At 42.2% G+C, this 23,242-nt stretch overlaps 1 protein-coding gene across 1 annotated transcript in view; it reads left to right on the top strand.

Moving 5' to 3' along the window:
• The window catches only part of RMDN2 (regulator of microtubule dynamics 2), a 73,559-nt gene extending 64,633 nt beyond the window's left edge, over positions 1-8,926 (top strand). The window contains exon 11 of the mRNA XM_048843618.2: positions 8,091-8,926. Coding sequence (XP_048699575.1) covers positions 8,091-8,144 — 54 coding nt within the window. The 3' untranslated portion in view covers positions 8,145-8,926. The remainder of the gene's footprint in view (positions 1-8,090) is intronic.
• Positions 8,927-23,242: the final 14,316 nt, after the last annotated feature.

Raw genomic sequence — 23,242 nt, 5'->3', positions numbered from 1 at the left:
CAAAATCACCTCTAGTGACACTTCAGTCTGTGACAATTCCTCAGATTTGTCATCTACGAAAGACAGCTCAGGTTTGGGACTCTCCCTTACATCCTCAGCTGTGAAGGAATTCATTTAGCAAAGAATTCATTTAGTTTCGCTGCAATGACTTTATCATCTTTAAGTGCTCCTTTTGTATCTCGATCGTCCAGGGGCCCCACTGGTTGTTTAGCAGGCTTCCTGCTTCTGATGTACTTAAAAAACATTTTATTATCTTTTGAGTTTTTGGCTAGCTGTTTTTCAAACTCCTTTTTGGCTTTTCTTATTACATTTAATTTGACAATGTTTATGCTCCTTTCTATTTACCTCAATAGGATTTGACTTCCACTTTTTAAAAGATGCCTTTTTATCTCTCACTGCTTCTTTTAACACTTTAGCACATAAATAGTGTGGCACTGATCCTGAACATGCTATGTTCAAATACAGCTGTCTGACCAGTTACCAAAACATCAACTATGACTACAGCTATGACATCCAAGAGTGCTATATGACCCATTTTGCCACCAGATGGATTAAATGATGTGTTGCTACAGTAAAAATGTTATTAAAGTAAGTTTTAGTTAAGAGAATACTTTACCATTTCATTTTACAGTTTGTTACAAAATTAGATTTTGCTTTAAGATAACTTTCTCTGAATATTAGGATCTATGTCACAATAGTGAAAGACTAAGAGCTAAATATATACAGCTTGACTGAGTGATCATTAATACCCTGATCCTCCATATAGGCAGCCCATTGGGCTGACATAGAGCCCCACTGATGTCGATGAGGTCTGCCTATGAACAGCCCCATTAAAGGATCAGGGTGTAAGGTGGCACATGATAACCATTCAAGAGTATTTGAAAGTACAAATAATTTCTCCCTTCTCAGTGTTAAGTCTAAGGTAGTATAACAAGTAGTAATGGAGTAAAACTAAGACGAGCATTAAGACTATTGGCAGGAGCAGGTCTGGTTCTGAGGTAAGAGCAGGGCTGGGACAGGATGGGAACAAGACGAGATGCAGGGCACGATCTGGGCTGGAGCTGTAGAGGAGCAGGGTTTGGTGAGAGGTAAGCACAAGAAAGCAGGGAGGGCGTGGGTGTATTTAAGAACTGGCCTGCTAGCTTCCTGAGCTAATCAGGCAGGGCAGTCCATCAGGCAGCCTAGGTGACTCATTAGGGCGTCAGGAATACTGCAGCTGCAGGGCCTTACTCCTGACCGGCATCCATTGCCTGATGACCGTAGTAGGTTAGCAGGAGCCAGGGATTTACTAAGGATTACAGCAGCTCTTGAAAATATTAAAAAGTCCATGAGGAGGAGGCAGATGGACTGGAAACAAGGATTAAGATCTGGAACTTGTGGGATCAAGAGTAGAGGGCAGATGAGTCAAGGTACTTAGCTGGGAAATGTGAAAATCTGAAGAATCCCTTGATATTGGACAAGAATGCAGCAACAGGGGAAGAACTCAGCCTGTGCGGGTTTTTTTGTATATATAAATAACCATGACAGACCTCCCTAGTGATAGATTCACATTTTCAACAGTTTGCATAGGAAAGGGCTAAAGACACTCACATGTATATTTTTGCACTATATATATGTGCATGTGTATATATAGAGAGAAAGTATGTGTGTGTATACACACACACACAAAATAAATGTGTGTATATGAGAGAAAGAGAGAGAATTGCAGTTTCCATCAGTCATTTGACCCCTTTGAAAGTTTGCTGTACCTGCGCAGGGGTGGCAGGTTTGTAGAAATTTTGGTGGTGCCCACAACCCACCCACCCCAAACTCCGCCCCCCACCTGCCTAAGGCTCTGGGAGGGAGTTTGGATGGGGGAGGGGGTCTGGGGTGCATGCTCTGGGATGAAGTTTGGGTGCTGGGTGTAGGCTCCGGGCTGGGGCAGGGGGTGGGGGTGCAGGAGGGGATGAGAGGTGCAGGCTCTGGGAGGGAGTTTGGGGGTGCAAGGGTAAGGGCTGTGGGGCTGAGGATGAGAGGTTTGTGGTGTGGGAGGGGGCTCAGGGCTGGGGCAGAGGATTAGGGTGCGGGGGGATGAGGGCTGGGGATGAGAGGCTTGGGGTGTGGGAGGGCAGGATAAGAATAGGGGGCACTAGGACCCTGCGGCAGCAGTTGATGCGGGGAGCTGGCAGAGCAGAGTCAGCATGAGCTTCAGGCTCCGGGGTGGGGGAGGTGAGCAGGGGCGGCAAGTGGGGGCCTGGGGACATTCGGGGGAGAGACCTGGCCCCAAACATTGGTGGAACCGGGCCCTGAATATTGCTGGAGCCCAGGCACCACGAGTGTATATAACTCACCGCCCCACAGGTTATTTTGATGTTTGAAACACTCCTGCATCATCTTAAATGTGCTTTTCCCAATCTCACAAACTGTTCACCCTTACTAGGTCTTGCCAAGATACTTCAAATAAACCTAATCTGAAATTTCTGTGACAAGTTGGTTTGTAGATATGGCATGGGAGTACAAAAGTACCAAATTTTAAGGGGAAATTACCTTTATTGAGTATTTGGGATTGGGGAGTAATCAGGATTTTTCGTCAAAAATAAGTCTCAAACTCAACCATAGAGAGGCTGCCTCTTTTCCATAATCCTGCCATGGGAAGAGAGCTAGAAATCTTGGTAAACCACCATGGTTGTATGATTGGAGCAGAGAAGAAGGGCATGGGTTATATTCTGTTTGTGGAGAAATTGATACCAAAGGCATTAGATATTGATTTGGTTGGGGATTCCCTTTGCACTGAATGTGACTGTTTGAATTTCAGTAAAGGGCCCAGCCAGAATAGGCAATCTTTGGGGCACCATAATTTACTCTTACAGACTAACAACTGAAACATGCTGCTTAAAAACAGACTATATGTTAAGGTACTAAATTTATAAAACAGAAGATTAACACCTTCTATATTCTCCTTTTCTTTTTTTTTACCTCTCTCTCATACATTATAATCTACATGGTTTTTAAGTTATTGCCAAAAGGCTTGACTTTTTCTATTGCTTACATTTTTTTCACAGTCCAAAAAAGTATATGGGGAGATGACCTGGATATTTGCATTTTTTTGGTTGGGGGCACACTTGTGTGGTAATTTTTATACATATTAATAAACTATCCTACCTCTATGTATTGAGTTTAACATGTTATGATGAAACTGATGATTAGTTTATTACTAAGCAGTCATGGCAGCATACTCTCAAATGTAAGTAGGGTGACCAGACATTCCGACATTATCGGGACCGTTCCTATATTAGGGGCTTTGTCTTATATATGCAATATACCTAATGCCCTGGGGAGAAAAAAAAATGGTCATCCCAATTTTTCATACTTGCTATCCAGTCACCCTAAATGTTTGAACATAGGTGTCACTGTAATAAAAATGTGACTGATTGATTGCAGTGTGGGCCATGTTGGTGCTCCAAGGACTAGTTACGGACATGTAGGAGAAATATAAATTGAGATGGTAGCACATGCCAGGATTGAAGGGAGGTGCAATTAGTTTCATTTTCCTGAGGGGAGGCTCAGCTTTCAAAAATTTGGGATATGCTGCTGCTAACTGTGCTAAAATGAAACCAAATTAAGTGGTGAAATTTGGTTTTCAAGGTTGGACGAAGAGCCAGTCAGGATATAAAACTTTACATAACTGATGATCAGTATAAATTGAACCTCAAGTCATCTGTCGAAGACATACCTCTGCAACACAAATCCTAGAAATAGCTGAAATATGAGTTTTCAGTCATTTTGATAATTTTTTAAATAAAGTGTCATTAGAACATGCAGCATTGCAAACAGTCAACTGCATGTTTTTCATTTTGGTGGCATTGATAATTAGAAGTCTTGAGAAATTATGGCTCATTTCCAGAGGAAGACATTAGAAATATGTGAGACTGTAAAACGCCCTGTCTTGTGACATACAGTAACAACACAGAAAATTGCAAGTGGGTGACTGCAGTGATTTATTGAAATATCTAAGGAGGAAAGCAATATTATGAAATTATATTTAAACTGATGACTACTGCAGTTATGCTTATTATATATGAAGTGCCTGCGGTAGTTATTAAATTGGGAACAGGCAGCAGGTTAGTTTATATAACTAAATATATTGTCCACAAGAGATTTTACTCTAATTAATTGGCCACCATTGTGTGTGATTGGGTCTCTCTCGTAGTGTACTTGAGGGTGTCTCATGGACCTGTACAGGAATTATATAGCTATAACCAGAAGTTATGAGAGTGGTTCTCAAAACATGGTAACATCAATGCTGTCCATTTAATGAATATTAGAGTATAGTTTTGGACCCTGATGGCCAAACTCTGAACTGATGAAACAAGCCTTGTAGCCCCATTGACTTCAGTGAAGTCATACCTGACGGATAGCAGTCTAGAATTTGGCCCCAATAGCACAAAGTTATGTTCTGGTTTGCTGGTGCACCCATTTTGAAATGTTGCCATGATGTGTCGACTCCCAGTGATGCACAGTTGGGGCTTTATCACCAAACACACGTTAAGTATCCATTGTGCTGAATGTTTCATGCATAAGGAAATAGCTGAGAGATGGGAGGTAAAAATAAAGATTTTTATCTTTCTCCCATATTTTTATTTGCAGTTAAAGAAAAACATTCAGAAATTAGCTGCAAAACACCCGCAGATTAAGGCTAGCAAACCTCTCTCCCCAACAACCTCTTCTCCCTTTCCTGTTCTCAACAACCTCCCTTTCCTCTTTGTCCCCTTTCTCAGCTGCCTCTCTTTACTTTTTCTATCTCTAATCCCTCAGATCTTTCTCTCCGTTGCTAAATTCCCTGAAGTTGATAGACAAAAGAGAGACATCTAAACAGGAAGAGAAGGGAGCGGGGGGTGGAGGGGGGGAGAAAGCCGTGGATGAGCCCATAACCTTAAATGTCCTTTAGGGAGCAGTTTATGGCCCACAGAACATATGGAACTCACATTTGATTGTAAAAATATATTAGAAGCATTTAACCAATGTGTGTTTTTCAGTAGAAAGTCAAAGTTGAAAATGGCAATTGGTCCTACCTACTCCGCTAGAGCCAATCTTCAACCTAGGAGTGAACAACTGGGTCTCTTGCCAACAAACTGCTTTCCTGGTCTCCAGAAGGAGATCAAGGCCTTCCCATCCTCCCAGCTACAAATGAATCAATATGATTGTTCATCCCTAGAAGATGAGAGACCCAGTGAATTTCTAAAATGCTTTAAGGGAGAAAGCTGTGCAGGACCAGTGATCCTCTACTCCCACAATAATCAGTGATCTCCTTTACCTCCACACTGCACCTCCGCATGCCAGGTTGACAGCCCTGGAATCTGAGCTCTTCCTCCATAAAGCACGGTCACAGTCAACAGCAGTGCAAGCTTTTCTTCCCTGCCAATGTGCTACAACCCTCACCTGGAGGGACCTGTTTCTATTCAGTGTTTGGTTTCTTTGTTGGTATTGCCAGCAAAAATTCCAGTAGTTGTGCTTTTTGCAATGTGGTCTCTTCTCTCTGGGTAGAACAATTCACACAGGCCATTAAGCAGGCTCCATGCTATTACCAATCTCTTCTTTCAAGTAATTTTTAGAGCAGCCACATTTTGGTTTCTTTCTCTAATTTCTTTTCTTAGCAGCAGAGGCAGATGCAGGAAAGATTGCCCAACCTTTAGCTCTGGGTGTGTTGCAACTGTCTGAAAAGATTGCCCAATGTATTAGTCTTGTTTTTCTTCTAAGGAAAGAGAGAAATATGCACGGCTATTTTGGAGATGATTTTTAAAAGGGATAATTTGTGGTGTGAATAAGGAACTCAATCCGTCTTTGAAATACTGAATAAAATTCCCTAGGATATGACAGAACCTGAGAGAAGTATTTATACCTTTCGGCTGAGAGAAGTGTGAAAAGACTAGAACTATTTTTTTTTCCTAACTGTAGCAAGAGTGCCTGTTCAGTTACTTCTGCGTTTAGCCCTGAAAATCATTTCTGAATTCCATTGAATGAACAGTCATAAATTTGTAAACCTATTATACTTCTGAACCAAGATTGTGGCAGTTTCTTGATGCGAGGATTGTGTGTTTTCCAACTCTGTATTAAGAGCCAATGGCTATGGCTACACTGGCACTTGACAGCACTGTAACTTTCTCGCTCAGGGGTGTGAAAAAACACCCCCTCGTGCGCAGCAAGTTACAGCGCTGCAAAGCGCCAGTGTGAACAGTGCCCCAGCGCTCTAAGCTAATCCCCTCGTGGAGGTGGAGTACCAGGAGCGCTGGGAGAGCTCTCCCCCAGCGCTGGAGCGTGACCACGCTCTCACTTCAGAGCACTGCCACGGGAGCGCTTTGAAGTTTCGAGTGTAGCCATACTCTTAGACCAGACACTCTGGGGGGGTGCAGTGGCATGAAATTTAAGAGGTGTGGGATATAATGTGATATTTCTTCCTGTTACCAAGAGTATTCTGGCAAGAGTGTACAGGCTGTACGATATGTGCCTTTCAAGACTCTGATAAATGATTAGGTGGATAGTTTAGCCTATTGTTGCCAGTGAGAGCACATATTCAAGGGACTTATACAGCTAACGTATTTATGCCTTAATCCGGCCTGATAGTATAATATCATTTGACATTTCTTGCATATGTTTTCTATCAGTTTCAAATATTTCTCTTTATTCCACCATGTCATTATAGACAACTAACCAAAATAAAGAGGAGCAGGAGTTTATTCACCCATAAACTATATTTTAAAATGTTCTGTATTTTGTTCCAGTTCTTTGATTGAATAACACAGTGATCCTGAAATTAAGTGATTGCTTCACTGTCTTGGTCTGCAGAATTTTCTTTTAGAAAATTTCCTTTGCAGCGTTACCTTGGCGGTTGAAGAAACCACGGCTTCTAATTTTGGAAATACTAGTACAAAACACCTGATGTGTGCATGCCTATGCTTTGGTGCATGTGAACCCCGAACTTGTGTGTGTGAATCAGGTGTTTTCACCCCTACTTCTTTGTGTGCATCATGTACAGACTTCTAAAAATGTAGCTTTATCTGAATTGATACTGGCTTTGTGAGATGGAAGTTTGTGCATGGGCAGGGAGAAGTAACACACAGGTGGCAATTTTCAGGAGAAATGCTTCAATGACTAGATCATCATATTTTAGAGCTGATATTTTGTATAAATACAAAAATACCTTTGGATAATGGATTATATTTAATGGCCAAAACGTAATCATTTATGACCTTCAAAAGAATTCGGTTGGCCAGGTTTTGCCTTTAGGCACAGCCTTGTGTAAGCTGTTTACCTGTATACTGCCCTAGGAGGAGCCCAAAGTTCTTTCCCTGCTCCCCGCTTATTTCCAAGTGAGAGTAACCTGCCGTACTATAGCAGTAGCAGATTACTACCTTTGCCCCCATGATGCCTCAACTCTACTGGCTGTAGTACGTGTATGGGGGGGGGGGCTGGGGGTGGAGCCAAAACTGTATCATCCCTCCACTCCTCACCCACATGTACAGGGGAGGGGGAACTACCAGGCATGCAGCCCCTTCTCTTCCACTGCATGCCTGGAACTGGGAGGAGGGGAGGGAAGGGTATATCGACACATAGGGTTAGAGCAGGATCTGGCCCTAAATCATTAGGTATGTTTCTCATATTTTCTTGATAATTGGATGATAGAGTTCCAAAGAAGAGTCAGAGATGCATCCTCTTAGACACAGTATATTCACAGCATACAAACTTTCACACAGAATAGAAGCCAAATGTCTGTTGACCCACAGTGTACCCATAAAAGTGTGGGCCTCGCACCAATGCTTCCACACTAAGGATATTACTGGTAAGGTGGAAGTGCTTTGTCAGAGCTGTGTGAAGAAGGCTGCCATGGGCTCTACTCCCCCCCCCCCCCCCGTTTTACTTGTACGATCACTGAAAAAGAAAAAGTAACTAGTTCAACGATTTGTAGTTGTGGACATTCCGTGGCTATTAATTTTACGTAATATCTTTTGTTAATAGAGAAACGTGCGTGAGCACATATTAGCATGATAAAAACAAACTGCAACACACGGGGCATCCCACATCTCATCGCATGCTTGTTTGTTTTCTTGTCTTAGGATAAAGAAGCCCAGAAAGATTTAGAAGCTTTACTTCTAACGTTGCAGCTGTGACGAAAAGCACTTTTAGCTCTTCATGCCGTGATGATATTGTAGAAGAACCATAGAGAATAGTCCCTGGGAGTCTGATCCAAAGCTCATGGAAGCAAGTGGAAAGACTGCCTTTGACTTCAGTCATTTTTGGATCAGGCCCTGTAAGTGGATGGCAATTGGGATATGAAATTGATGCATTCTATCTTTTTGATTCATAGCTTTATTTTTAATTTTTGGATCTACGGTTTGTTTTAAATTATTCTTGCTTATAATCTCTCATTATAAAGTCCACTGCTGGCAATGGACACCACATAGGTGAGAACACCAAATGCATTAACTGTATTCTTGGAATGATTAATCAACTAAACTGCAATGCTAGCACAGAATTATATGGAGCAATTTCTTTGTTTCTACATTAAATTATGTTTCTACGAATTTATCTATATAAATGTATATGAAGGTACATCATAAACCTATGTATGTGTGTTCCTCTGCTTTTACTCACAAGAAATGTGTAAGACTGATGGAAGTTAAGGAAAAAGGGATAGTCTTAAAAAAAACTATTTTGACTTTAGCCTATTTTTAATTTTAGATGGAAGTGTGAACACTTTATAAATCATGTTTTAAAGTCATATTTTATGTTACTTGAAGGGAAAATATTAAAAATTGGACCAATGAAATGAAATATTGTGGTTAAATCTGTTAGAAGTGTGATACTTGAGCCCCACCAGGTAGATGAATCCTGGTCATTTGTCTTTGAATAATAAATAGCCTGTTGCGGTATTGTCAGTCTGGCTTTGAGAGCCCCTTCCCCCATGTGTAACATTTGTTGATCTTTCATGTCATTTGTGTAATGTGGCTTATGTATACATATGTAATAACTGAGACCTGTTTCTTCTGCTTAATCAAACCAAGAGTTTATGGAACAGTAGGAGTTTAAATGTTAGAGGAAAGGCAGAGAAATCGTTTTGTTTGCTCAGGGCCTGATCCAAAACCCACTGAAGTCAGTGAAAAAACTCCGACTGCCCTTAATGAATTATGGGTCATGATCTTAATCTGGATTAAAGTATGTGGCCAGAACAAGAAAATGTTCCCATAAATGAAACATAAAAACAGGTGAATATATAAGCAAGAGCCAGTGAATATATGAGCAAGAGCAAGCATCATTTCAGACAAAGGGCCATATATTTTCCTTTATGTTTAAAACATCCAGGAGAGGAGCACTCACTTCCCTAGTTTCATGCAATGTTGTTATAGCCATGTTGGTCCGAGGATATCAGAGAGACAAGGTGGGTGAGGTAACATTTTTTATTGGACCAACTTCTGTTGGTGAAAGACCTGAAGGAGAGCTCTGTGTATCTCAAAAGCTTGTCTCTTTCACCAGCAGAAGTTCGACCAGTGAAAGGTATTTCCTCACCCACCTTGGTTCCCTAGTTTCATCACCTTTAGGGAACTACTGATTGACTTCATTAACTTCTTGGAACCTTTAGGCAGCGTGGAAGAGACCGAGCTACTACCAATATATAGCTGTGACCTCTGCTTATCATGCTGACTAGTATTATTGTTTTCTTATGCTCTCCCAATCTGCTTGAATCTCTGTCTCTTTTCTTATGCTTAGATTGTAAGCTCTCTGGGACAATGATTTTTTTGTACCGTGTTGTATAGGGCTAAGTGCAGTGCTTTACTGCAATAAAAGTAATACTCTCAGATATTGCTTGCTGATCTCCATCCTAGTCATGGATCAGGATTACATTGCAGCAGGCACGTACATTCATATAGTAAGAGACAGTCCCTGCCTCAAAGAGCTTACAGTCTCAATCATGTTTTGTAATATTAATTTAGTAGGTCGTATATCAACAGTAAGTATGTCATAATGAAAATTTTACATTTAGAGAGCTACCATCTTTCATTCTGCAGAATCCCAAAGTTCTTTACCAAGCTTCACTAAATTCGCTAAACCACCATCTCTCAAAGCAATATAGAAGCTGTTAAAAAGCACTAGGTGACCAAATAGTTTAGTAAACAAAGTGAAAACTCCTCTATCCAATTATTTTTTAAAACTCTTATAATATTTAAAGCATCTCCAAAAATATGGAAAGGAAGCTACCAGGGGAATGTAGGTAGACATGGATTTACTATCTATCTACCTATTTCTGTCTCTATATAGATCTTTGCATTCTTACTTCTGCCCCTCACGATTGTATCTGAACATCTTCCATGTAAAGTTGTTAGCACCTGTGAAGTCCCTAGTGAACTCCAGGGAATTTGGGGGATTTACCTACAAAGGAATGTATGTGGTCCTCCGATTTTTTTTAATGAGCACAAGAAGTCACAACCTATACTTTAAATCTTATCCAAAACACAGCAACTCCTGTGGTACAGTGACCACCAGCCATCCTAGTTTTCCGTGATATAAAAGCCCAAAATTCTCCAATAAAAACACACAAAAATGCACGTTTTTTTCTGTGATTAAAATGAAAGCTGACAGCCGGAGCCCCACTGCCTGGGGCTGACAGCCAGAGCCCAGCCGCCCGAGGCTGAAGTGTCAATTTCCCATATTCCTGTGCATGCACTAGTGGTATGCGGTTCTATTGTATATGGCTTTTTTTTTCCCCACAAAATGTAAAAACTAAATATTCTTTGTAAAAATGCAAATTCCACATTTTTCCATGGGAAATGGATCCCTCGTGACCATGAATACTATGCTCCAACATTTATTCAATACAAATTCAGAGGAGAGAGCAGTACCTGCTTAATCACCAACATCACTTCCTGCAGCACCTGGATTTTCCTTTATACCTAAAGTTATGCTGTGATTTTTAGTGCTTTATGTACCACAGATCCTCTCAAGTAGACCTTGAAACAAATCAAACTGACTGTGAGATCATTCCTGGCGGTGTATAAAAAGCAAGCTTTTCTGATCCATTGTATGTCTGTGTAACCCCTGCATTATGTCACTGGTAAACAAAATACTAGAATGAAAATGAGAACAGGTTTCTGTTTCCTTAAAATGTTAACCCTTTTCAATAAAACGTTTTACTAAATTTCAGTAAACAGGCAGAGATTTTAGAACTGTATTAAGAGGGCTAGAGCAATAGACTGGGACTCAGGAGCTCTGGGTTTCAGTCCTGGTTCTGTCAGTGATCTGCTGGGTGAGCTTAGACAAGTCACCTCACCTCTGTTTCCTTTCCCATCCCATGTCTTCCTAGACTGTAAGCTGTCTGAGAGAGGGACTGTCTGCTACTCTGTGTTTGTACAGCACCTAGCCCAAATGAGGCACTGCTGTCATATAAATGATTTTCACTGGGTACCAATGGGGCTCTGATAGAAACAACACATTTAAAGGCTGTCAGCTGTGAATGGGGATAAACTTTTCCAGCCTAACAAGTAAAGAGAACTGGAGTTATGGTTTCTAGTTTATAGAAAGAGATGACCAGTGTGGCGGATAGAATTTCAACAGCTGGATATGTCCGAAAGAGTCATTCTTCTTTGAATAGTGTCCCTATGGATAGAATCATAGAACTGAACCTCGAGAAGTCATCTAGTTCAGTCCCCTGCACTCAAGGCAGGACTAAGTATTATCTAGACCATCCCTGACAGGTGTTTGTCCAACCCGCTCTTAAAAATCCCCAATGATGGAGTTTCCACCACTTCCCTAGGCAGTTTATTCCACTGCTTAACCATCCTGACAAATAGAAAACTTTTCTTAATGTCCAACCTAAACCTGTCTTGCTGCAATTTAAGCGCGTTGCTTCTTCTCCTATCCTCAGAGGTTAAGAAAAACAATTTTTGTTCCTTCTCCTTGTAACCACCTTTTACATAATTGAAAACTGTTATCATGTCCCCCCTCAGTCTTCTCTTCTCCAGACTAAACAAACCCAGCTTTTTCAATCTTCCCTCATAGGTCATTTTTTCTAGAACTTTAATCAGTTTTGTTGCTCTTCTCTGGATTTTCTCCAATTTGTCCACATCTTTCCTGAAATGTGGTGCCCTGAACTGGGCACAATACTCCAGCTGAAGCCTAATCATCACGGAGTAGAGGGGAAGAATTACTTCTCGTGTCTTGCTTACAATACTGCCAGTACATCCCAGAATGCTGTTTGCTTCTTTTGCAACAGCGTTACACTGTTGACTTATATTTAGCTTGTGGTCCACACCACCAGATCCCTTCCCACAGTACTCCTTCCTAGGCTGTCATTTCCCATTGTGTAGGTGTGCAACTGATTGTTCCTTCCTAAGTGGAGTTCTTTCGATTTGTCTTTATTAATTTCATCCTTTTTACTTCAGACCATTTCTCAAGTTTGTCCAGATTATTTTGAATTTTAATCCTCTCCTCCAAAGCACTTGCAACCCCTCTCAGCTTTGTGTCATCCGCAGACTTTATAAGTGTACTCTCTATGCCATTATCTAAATCATTGATGAAGATATTGAACAGAACTGTACCCCGAATCGATCCCTGTGGGACCCCACTCATTATGCCCTTCCAGTATGACTGGGAACCACTGATAACTACTCTCTGGAACGATTTTCCAACCAGTTATGCACCCACCTTATAGTAGATCCATCTAGGTTGTATTTCCCTGGTTTGTTTATGAGACGATAATGCGAGACAGTATCAAAAGCCTTACGAAAGTCCAGATATACCACATCTACCGCTTACCCCCATCCACAAGGCTTGTTACCCTGTCAAAGAAAGCTATCAGGTTGGTTTGACACAATTTGTTCTTGACAAATCCATGCTGATTGTTGTTTATCACCTTATTATCTTCTGGTGTTTGCAAATTGATTGCTTCATTATTTGCTCCATTATCTTTCCGGGTACAGAAGTTAAGCTGACTGGTCTGTAATTCCCCAGGTTGTCCTTATTTCCCTTTTAATAGATGGGCACTATATTTGCCCTTTTCCAAGATGCTCCACTTCAGGTGCATGTATGCATCTTGAGCCCTTGATCAGAGATTTTTAGCTAGCAGTGCCCATTTGGCCCACACGTGCTCCCCATGCCTCCTTGTGGCGGACAGCAAGACTATATAGGGACATATGGGTGAACCACATTCAGTTCTTTCTCTCCCTCTTCAGCCCAAGACAGAACACTAGTGTGTCCACCTATTCATATCCTAATGAATAGGTGTAAGGGGGCTCCCATTTCTGCCCAAAGACTTTCAAAATGGATATTGGGTCAAGTCTGCAGGTGCTCAGACCCCTGCTGGTGGTGAGAGCACATTCAACCAGATCAGAAGTGCCGTCTACTGCTTTTTTGAAGAATACCCTGGTATCTGAGATAGGTAGCGCCGCTACCAGGTCTTCAGTCCATCGTTTTCAAAACATTACACCCTGTTCCGTGCCATCAGATCTGATGTGGTACTTGGCTCTGCAGTACTATCTTCAGTTCTGGATCCTGTTCTGAAGCTCCTTTCTCCTTCTGGGGATACTGTTTGGAAATCACCCGACATGGAGCACCGCTAGGGATGCTACTCGAAGAAGGAGGAAATGTTACTCACCCTGTACAGTAACTATAGTTCTTCAAGATGTGTCCCCCTATGGGTGCTCCAGTACCCATCCTGCTTCCCCTCTGCTTCAGTCGTTCCCTAGGGGATGACTGAGAGGAAAAGGAACTGGGGGTGGTTCACCCACACACCCCTATATAGCCCCGGTCTTGGTGTCTGCCACTAGGAGGCATAGGACACCTGTGTGGGCCAAATGGGCACTGCTAGCTAGAAATTTCTGATCAAGGGCTCAGGAGGTGCATGTGCACCTGAAGTGGAACACCCGTCCGAAGAAAGAATTGCAGTTACTTCACAGGGTAACATTTCCTTTACAATGTTGAGGAGTCAAATAAGGGCCAGGATAGCAAAGTTGGTGCAAGTTGTTTCCCAAGTTTAGGAACTCAGACGTTCATTTTTTCATCTTGCTGATGCTGGAGAGAATCTTCTAGGGAGAAATAAAAATCTTCTGTAAGACTCCTGATTGTGTCTTGTTATCTAGCGTGGGTAGTTTCCAAAACACTGGGTAAAATCTTATAATGTCTCTCCTCCTTCGGTTCACAATATAAAGTAGTGTATTAAGTTTTAAAGCAATACCTAAGGTTATCAGATCTTCAAAATAAAAAAAACAGGATGCTTTCGTGGGAACATTTTTAGTGTGACAAAATATTCATACAAAAGAACATTTAAGAATGCGTGTTGGCATCACTGTATGCCAGCTTCTGACTCAGCAGAACATGTGCTCTTTGCTCCGGAGTGGAGAATGTGTTCTGCTTAATGTTCTGAATGAGTTTATCATGTAACCCTGCACAATCATAATGAACATTCAGTTAAGAGTAGTTTGAGGAGTGTCTACACTCATTTGACTTTTCTGTTTGCTCAACACACTGTGGATCACACTAAACACTGGTTGTACTGGACTGTTTATTCCTGGCAAAGGCCCCACTGAAATCAATGGCAAAACTCCCTTTGACTTCAGTGGGGTCAGGATTGCACCCTGAGAGTGAGATTTTCAAAAGCAGCCAGCTGACTTTCAGTGGGATTTGTTGCTCCTTAGCAGTTAGGCACTTTTGAAAATCTCACCCAGAGTAAATTCTACTCATTATAGAAAAGCCTTGAACAAATGTTTTGCAGTTATTATATAACTAATGTTTTTATTGGTTAAATGAAAAACTGAGACTTTTCCGGTGTCTTGAAAGAAGTTCCTGGGATAATGGGACATCATATGAAAAACCAGGACAAATGGTCATTTCAGCAATAGCTTAAATCAATAGTCCATCAGCAGTGGTTTTCTTAAAACCCATTAGTTCTATATTTTTTATTACAGATTAATAGATTTTAAGGCCAGAAGGGACTGTTATGAGCATCTAATCTGACCTCCTATATAACACAGGCTATAGTTTTTCACCCTGTTATTACACTGTTTATGCTGCCTTGAAGGCGTGTCTAATTACATCACTTAGGGTGGGGTTCACAAAGGTACTTAGATACTTAAGTCCTGTTTTTAGGTGCCAGTGTGATTCACAAAAATTCCTATTCATCTGGAACCTAACCGTGTAGGTGCCTAAAGTATTCTGGTGCCTATATTTTTTGCAGTAAAAGTTCTGAAGACATCTGTGTTTCTGCCTCTGAGCAAGTGTGCTGCTGGCTCACTCTAGGCATCTGGGTATCTATCTCCCACCTAAGCCCCAGAGTGATCCACAAACCAGAAGAAAGATTGACATGTGGCTGGCTGAGTCACAAGTGGGGCCTTATCCATTAGTAAGGCTATGGTTTAATCATGGGTATTTTTAGTAAAAGTCATGGACAGGTCACGGGCAAGAAACAAAATCATGACTCATGACCTGTCCATGACTTATACCATAAATACCTCTGACTGAATCTTAGGAGAGGAGCGCTGCTGGAGGAGGAGGGGAGCCTTTGGCACCCAGGACAGGGGCTCCCGCAGCCCCTGTGACCACTGCTCAGGCGGTCCCCGGGGCCAGCTGCATCAGCCGCTGCTCAGGCGGTCCCTGGGGCCAGCTGCATTGGCTGCTGCTCGGGCGGTCCCCTGGGCTGGCTGCCCGGGACCGTCTGAGCAGCAGCCGGGACTGGGGCTGCTCCAGCAGCACAAGTCAGCTCACTGTGGGGCTGCCCAGGCGGCTGGCTGCAGAGCCATTTCAGCAGCAGCCATTGGGGGCTCCCCCAGGGCCTCCTGAGCAGCTGGCCGCAGGGTCAGCCACGCTGGCCACTGCAGAAGTCACAGAAAGTCACGGAATCCATAACCTCTGTGACAAACCTGGACCCCTATCCATTAGGTGTATGCAAAGGTTGCCTAACTCTACAAAACAGCCAAGGGGACGGCCCCCTCTCTTGTAAACTTTAGCCCACTGGCTAGGGCACTCACCTGTGTTGTGAGAAACTGCTAATTCAATTCCCCCCTCTGCCTGAAGAAGAGGAAGTTATCTGCTACCTCTGAGGTGAGTGCCCTAACCGCTAGGCTATAGAATGACTGTCTATCCCAGTGGTTAGATCACTTACCTGAGGGGTGGCAGAGCCTTGTTTAAATCCCTTGTCCTTATTAGGCAGAAGGAGGGACATGAACTAGGGGTCCCCCACCTCCTGGGTGAGTTACACCAGCCACTAGGCTAAAGGCTAGAACAGAAGTCAGCCTCAGCCTCTTCTTCCTACCCCGCTGGTGGTTTTGTAGTGGTAGGTGCATTTCTGTTTCAATTCGAGTCTCTTTTTGTTCTGGAGAAATTGATTTTTAAAACTGTGGCAAATGAGAATGGAAGTATTTGTAGCACACACAGTGCTGCAGGCATTGTAGCCAATGCTGTCAAATTTGGGTGCCTAAAGTTGTCCCCTTAAGTCTGTGTCTGAATCCTGATGTAAACCTGTGTCCTGAAGCACTAGAGATGGGAGTTCGCTGTTGACATCTGTTGGTGAAATGGGAGAAGAGCAGCCCAGAGCTGCTTGAGAGCTCATGCACAGGGACAGAGGCTCCACAGGGGAGGGAGCTTTGCCAGCATTTGTTGGTGAACAACAGGGAATGACTGAATGGGCCAGGCCCTATTTGCATTTCAGTTGTGACAGTTTGGGGGCATTTTGGTTAACAAACAGTTAATGTTCTACATTTGGGGGCAATAAAATGGTTCCTGTTGGGAAATTAAGGGACAAGAGAACTGCACTACCTGTGTCTGGAGTGAGGGGTCACCCTAACCTTTACCACAGTTGGGTGGGGCAGCTTTAAGAGAGAGCGAGAAAGAACGTGAGTGCGGGAAAGAAAAAGGTTCTATCCTCTGAGGGGAGGGTGTCTCCTAGTAAGGATTCTGTTATAGGTCCTGCGTACTGTAGAGCCCTCTCCAAAGACCTGAGCTGAGCTAGCTACAAAACAGTGACTAGCACACAGCTGAGACAGTGGGTGGATGTTCTAGAGGTGAGGTGGCTTTGAGGTAGTGGATAGTGCAGAGTTGAGGTGTCTTGGGCTGAAGTTGCAGCAGCCTATTTGAAAGACTCTGGTGCAGGCCTTCCTATGCAGCAATCAAAGCTGACCTCACTCCAGCTGGGTCAGGTTGTAAAGCCTCTGGAGCTTCACTGACCTTCCAGAATGCTTGGATACCACGCACCCAGGACAACAAACTGTGAGTGGGGAAGCTGGGCAGGAGGGAAGTGGGTAGAATGTATGAGCCACTCCCGAGAGTGGAGGTCTGAGGTTGGGACTACTGTTAAAACAGCCTGTGGGGGTGGGAGTCTTGCCTAACAGATCTTGTTCATGTAGTAATTGCTGCCTTTCCCAAGTTCATTCTGTTGTTCCCCTCTTCCCTCCCTCTAAAGTTCTCTGTTTTAAACTCCTACACTCGGTGCTTGTGAGTAGGGAAATATTGCTTATCAAGGGCGCCTAGGGTGGTTGTATGTAGTTTCCTAGGTTTCTGGGTGGGGGCTCAAGCTGGAGATATTTGTTTTCAGAAGGAACCTCCAAAAAATTGAACGTGGCCCTTTTTGCTGTTGACAACACCTGGAAGACGGGTTACCCTTAAGTAGGTAAATTATTTTTTGGGGGGGCTAACCAAGAGGAAGACAGAAATTAGAGTCATAGACTTTAAGGTCAGAAGGGACCATTATGATCATCTAGTCTGACCTCCTGCACGATGCAGGCCACAGAATCTCACCCACCTACTCCTGTAATAAACCCCTAACCTATGTCCTAGCTATTGAAGTCCTCAAATCATGATTTAAAGACTTCAAGGTGCATAGAATCCTCCAGCAAGTGACCCGTGCCCCACACTGCAGAGGAAGGCAAAAAACCCCTACAGCCTCTGCCAATCTGCCCCAACCCCAAATATGGTGATCAGCTAAACCCTGAGCATGTGGGCAACGCTCACCAGCCAGATACCCAGGAAAGAGTTCTCTGTGGTAACTCAGATCCCACCCCATCTAACATCCCATCACAAGCCATTGAGCATATTTACCGCTAATATTCAAAGATAAATTAATTGCCACAATTAGGCTATCCCATCATACCATCCCCTCCATAAACTTATCAAGCTTAGTCTTGAAGCCAGATAGGTCTTTTGCCCCCACTACTCCCCTTGGAAGGCTGTTCCAGAACTTTACTCTTCTGATGGTTAGAAATCTTAATCTAATTTCAAGTCTAAACTTCCCGATGGCCGGTTCATATCCATTTATTCTTGTGTCCACATTGGTACTGAGCTTAAATAATTCCTCTCCCTCCCTGGTATTTATCCCTCTGATATATTTATAGAGAGCAATCATATCTCCCTTCAGCCTTCTTTTGGTTAGGCTAAACAAGCCAAGCTCTTTGAGTCTCCTTTCATAAGACAGGTTTTCCATTCCTTGGATCATCCTAGTAGCCCTTCTCTGTACCTGTTACAGTTGGAATTCATCCTTCTTAAACACAGGAGACCAGAACTGCAGTGCCTTGTATAACGGTACTAACACCTGCTTATCTCTACTGGAAACACCTTGCCTGATGCACCCCAAGACCGCATTAGCTTTTTTCATGGCCATATCACATTGGCGGCTCATAGTCATCCTGTGATCAACCAATACTCCGAGGTCCTTCTCCGCCTCTGTTACTTCCAACTGATGAGTTCCCAGCTTATAACAAAAATTATTGTTATTAATCCCTAAATGCATGACCTTGCACTTTTCACTATTAAATTTCATCCTATTACTATTACTCCAGTTTACAAGGTCATCCAGATCTTCCTGTATGATATCCCGGTCCTTCTCTGTATTGGCAATACCTCCAAGCTTTGTGTTATCCGCACACTTTATTAGCACACTCCCACTTTTTGTGCCAAGGTCAGTAATAAAAAGATTAAATAAGATTGGCCCCAAAACTGATCCCTGAGGAACTCCACTAGTAACCTCCCTCCAGCCTGACAGTTCACCTTTCAGTATGACCCGTTGTAGTCTCTCCTTTAACCAGTTCCTTATCCACCTTTCAATTTTCATATAGATCCCCATCTTTTCCAATTTATCTAATCATTCCCCATGTGGAACCGTATCAAATGCCTTTCTGAAATCGAGGTAAATTAGATCCACTGCATTTCCTTTATCTAAAAAATCTGTTACCTTCTCAAAGAAGGAGATCAGGTTGGTTTGGCACGATCTACCTTTTGTAAAACCAAGTTGTATTTTGTCCCAATTACCATTGACCTCAATGTCCTTAACTACTTTCTCCTTCAACATTTTTTTGAAGACCTTGCATACTACAGATGTCAAACTAACAGGCCTGTAGTTATCCGGATCACTTTTTTGTCCTTTCTTAAAAATAGGAACTATGTTAGCAATTCTCCAGTCATACGGTACAACCCCTGAGTTTACAGATTTATTAAAAATTCTTGCTAATGGGCTTGCAATTTCATGTGCCAGTTCCTTTAATATTCTTGGATGAAGATTATCTGGGACCCCCCCCATTTAGTCCCAGTAAGGTGTTCGAGTTTGGCTTCTCCCTTGAATGTGGTAATATCTACCTCCATATCGTCATTCCCATTTGTCATCCTGCCATTATCCCTAAGCTCCTCATTAGCCTCATTAAAGACTGAGGCAAAGTATTTGTTTAGATATTGGGCCATGCCTAGATTATCCTTAACCGCCACTCCATCCTCAGTGTCTAGCGGTCCCACTTCTTCTTTCTTTGTTTTCTTCTTATTTATATGGCTATAGAACCTTTTACTATTGGTTTTAATTCCCTTTGCAAGGTCCAACTCCACATGGCTTTTCGCCTTTGTCACTTTATCCCTACATGTTCTGACCTTATTAACGTAGTTTTGCTTGCTGATCCCTCCCATCTTCCACTCCTTGTAGGCTTTCTGCTTTTTCTTAATGACCTCTCTGAGATGCTTGCTCATCCAGCTTGGTCTACAACTCCTGCCCATGAATTTTTTCCCCTTTCTTGAGATGCAGGCTTCTAATAGTTTCTGCAACTTTGACTTGCAGTAATTCTAGGCCTCTTCCGCCTTTAGATCCACAAGTTCTTCAGTCCAATCCACTTCCCTAACTAATTTCCTTAATTTTTTAAAGTTAGCCCTTTTGAAATCAAAAACCCTAGTCACAGATCTATTTTTGTTTATCCTTCCATTTAATCTGAACTGAATTAGCTCATGATCGCTCGAACCAAGGTTGTCCCCTACAGCCATTTCTTCTATGAGATCTTCACTACACACGAAAACCAAATCTAAAATGGCATTCCCTCTTGTTGGTTCAGCAACTACTTGATGAAGGAATCCATCAGCTATCTCATCCAGGAAAATCTGAGCCCTATTATTATTACTAGCACTTGTCCTCCAGTCTATATCCGGGAAGTTAGTCTTCCATGATCACCCAATTCCTATTAGTATTTACTTCATTAAAAACATTAAAGAGGTCTCTATCCTTATCTAAATCAGATCCCGGTGGTCTGTAGCACACCCCAAGCACTATCCCAGGGGAGTCTCTAGTAGCTTTCTTCCCCAATGTGATTTTTGCCCAGACTCTGTCATATCCATTCCATCACTTCTTATTTCTTTACAGTCAACCTCATCATTGATATACGCTACTCCAACACCTTTGCCTTTATTTCTGTCTTTCCTAAACAGCACATACTCTTCAATACCTGTATGCCAGCCATGACTACTATTCCATCATGTTTCTGTTATCCCTATAATATCTGGTTTCACTTCCTGCACTGTTGGTAGGGATGTTACCCATAGGCATGATAGTATTTATTTTATGAAATCCCTTATGTCCTGAAAAGGAGGACTTCAAGGCCCTGATCCTGCAGTTTTGTTCCATGCAGGAAGACAAATGCCTATGTGGAGCCTGTTGACTTCAATTAGGTCCCTGTGGCTTCAATGGCATTCCCAGAGGGCACAAGAGCCTACCTGTGTTGAACCAGTTACAGCATTGGGGCCCTAGTTACTAAAACAAGCCATGTCCTACGTGGATTATTTGTGCTCTCTCTCTGCGCCTAGCATTCATGTTTATATGCATTGGTAAGTAGGATAACAGAATGAAGGGTTTGAAAAAATGTTGAACACCTTGATTTTTCTGATCATTGTTTATGTTGCATATAATTAGAAATTTTCAGCACTTTAATTTTTAGCAGAATTTCATGCACACTAAAAGTCTTTTAAAATACAACACAAGGAAAAGACCTTTAATAGTGTAAATATGTTTGCCACTTGTTGCCTTGTCTGAGAACAGTTAATTAACATAAAACAAATATTTATGTGGGTTGAGCTCCAAAATGCTAATGTGACTATTTTTTATTTGATTTGTATTGTTTTATTTTATCTCTTCTTACTCTGGTTAATTACAGTCTTCACTACTGGACCTTTATAAAAGTACTGTACCCATTGCAGGTCAGCTCCTCAGCTGATGTAAATCAGTATAGCTCCTTTATGTAGCTCTGTTAGCAATGAGCTATGCCAGTTTAGACAGGGAGAGGAGGGTCTGGCTCATTTACCTCAATTAAGCTATACTGATTTATACCAGCTGAGGACCTGGTTTGCAGTTCTAAGTGAAGACTACTCTGTGAGAAGCTTTGAAACAGATGATCAATCTGTTGATGTATTTAAAAAAATCCAGAGTAGTAGAAACTTGTTGAGTGAGGGAATGTTTCTCCTGATGAAGAACAGTGTGCAGTTGAACAATAGCATACAGTAAGGTCTTATTTACGTTGTGTGTTGAGTATTATTGGATAAAAACCATGGGGCTTGACTGATTTCATTGGAAACCAGTGTAACTCCATTGGCTTCTGTGAAAATATTTCTGATTTGCACTGGTGTAAATCAGATCAGATTCAAGTTCTTAATCTCTGCTTTACCTTTGAATACTGAAATGAATGCATAGATATGAAAAATGGATGAGGACTACATTTTTCTCTAAACACCATAAAACAGTGGAGTTGTGAAGTTTGATTCGTGCAGTAGTTCATCTTAGAGTTAGGCAAAAATTACTTGGCCTTCTTGTGTTTAGGCGTTTAGGTGGGTTCACAGAGTGTTTTCCCAAGAGACAGGATAAGACAGGGCATAGTATAGGCCATGTCCAGTGTTGGGTAGGGAGAGAGTTAAAACCCATCCTATAAAAAGATGAGAAATTGCAGCTGACTACCTTAAGTTCAGCAACTCCAATGGAACTCAGCCGTGGGATGGGGTCTAGGTGGAGATAATTACTCTATCAGAGGAAGATATGAGCAGCTGTGGACTTTTTATTAGAGAGGGAGAAAGTGCTAGCTAATAGTCACACAATGCACACTGATTTTGGTGTAGGCCAGTCAGTTTCTATCACTGGCCACTCATCCCCTTTTTCAGGGAGGGACAGAAGAAGGGTAAATGCTGTTGCAAATCAATGTGTTGACCTTCCTTTGCTAGGGACCTGAGTTCAGATCCTAATCTGAGTCCATAAAAGAGAAAAATTCTTCTTTTCCAAGGTTGTAATCCAAAGCCCACTAAAGTCAATGGGAAGACTCTCATTGACTTCAGTGGACTTGGCTCAATTCTCTAGTTCTTAGCAGACGTATATCACTAAACCACCACACAATTCAGCATGAATATAAAAAGTCTCTACTTAAAGGGGGTCTGGCACTTGCACAGCAAATGTACTGTAGCAGAGTACTGAGCTGCGGTAGGAGAAATGCTTGAGGAAAGCTTACTCAGCACTTGCCTGGCTTCCTTCATCATCTTGAGCTCTGAATTCACTCTCAAATCTTTTTTTAAAAGAAAATGGGTACAAAAAATATAGTGCAGAGGGTATGGATCCAAAACCAATTGAAGACCCTGAAGCATAGAAAATTACTAAAACAGCTGTCCTCCAGAATATCCTTTTGGAACTCTTAATTTACACTCTTTGGAAGGATAAGGTGGCTTGAAAAAAAAGTGTTTTGTACTCTTGAGAAAATTCAAATGCCTCTTGAATATTCCCATCTTGCATACAAAGGCATTAAAGTGCCAATGTGTTTCGTTAATTTTAGTTCCCTTTTTTTGCTGAATTGTCTTCCTTGCAGGAGATTATTTCTAATTGGTTAAACATGGCTGTTATGCATTAGGGGTTGCAGCCTAGGTAGGGCTCTGATCAAATTGCAGTCTGTGCTCTCAGGGCAGTGCAAAGAGTCCCTCACTACTTCGCCAGTGGTGCATGGATCTCAGGAAG

Source organism: Caretta caretta, chromosome 3 (assembly GCF_965140235.1).
Source record: "Caretta caretta isolate rCarCar2 chromosome 3, rCarCar1.hap1, whole genome shotgun sequence".
Classification (NCBI taxonomy): domain Eukaryota; kingdom Metazoa; phylum Chordata; order Testudines; family Cheloniidae; genus Caretta; species Caretta caretta.
This window is presented reverse-complemented; position numbering and strand designations above follow the sequence as displayed.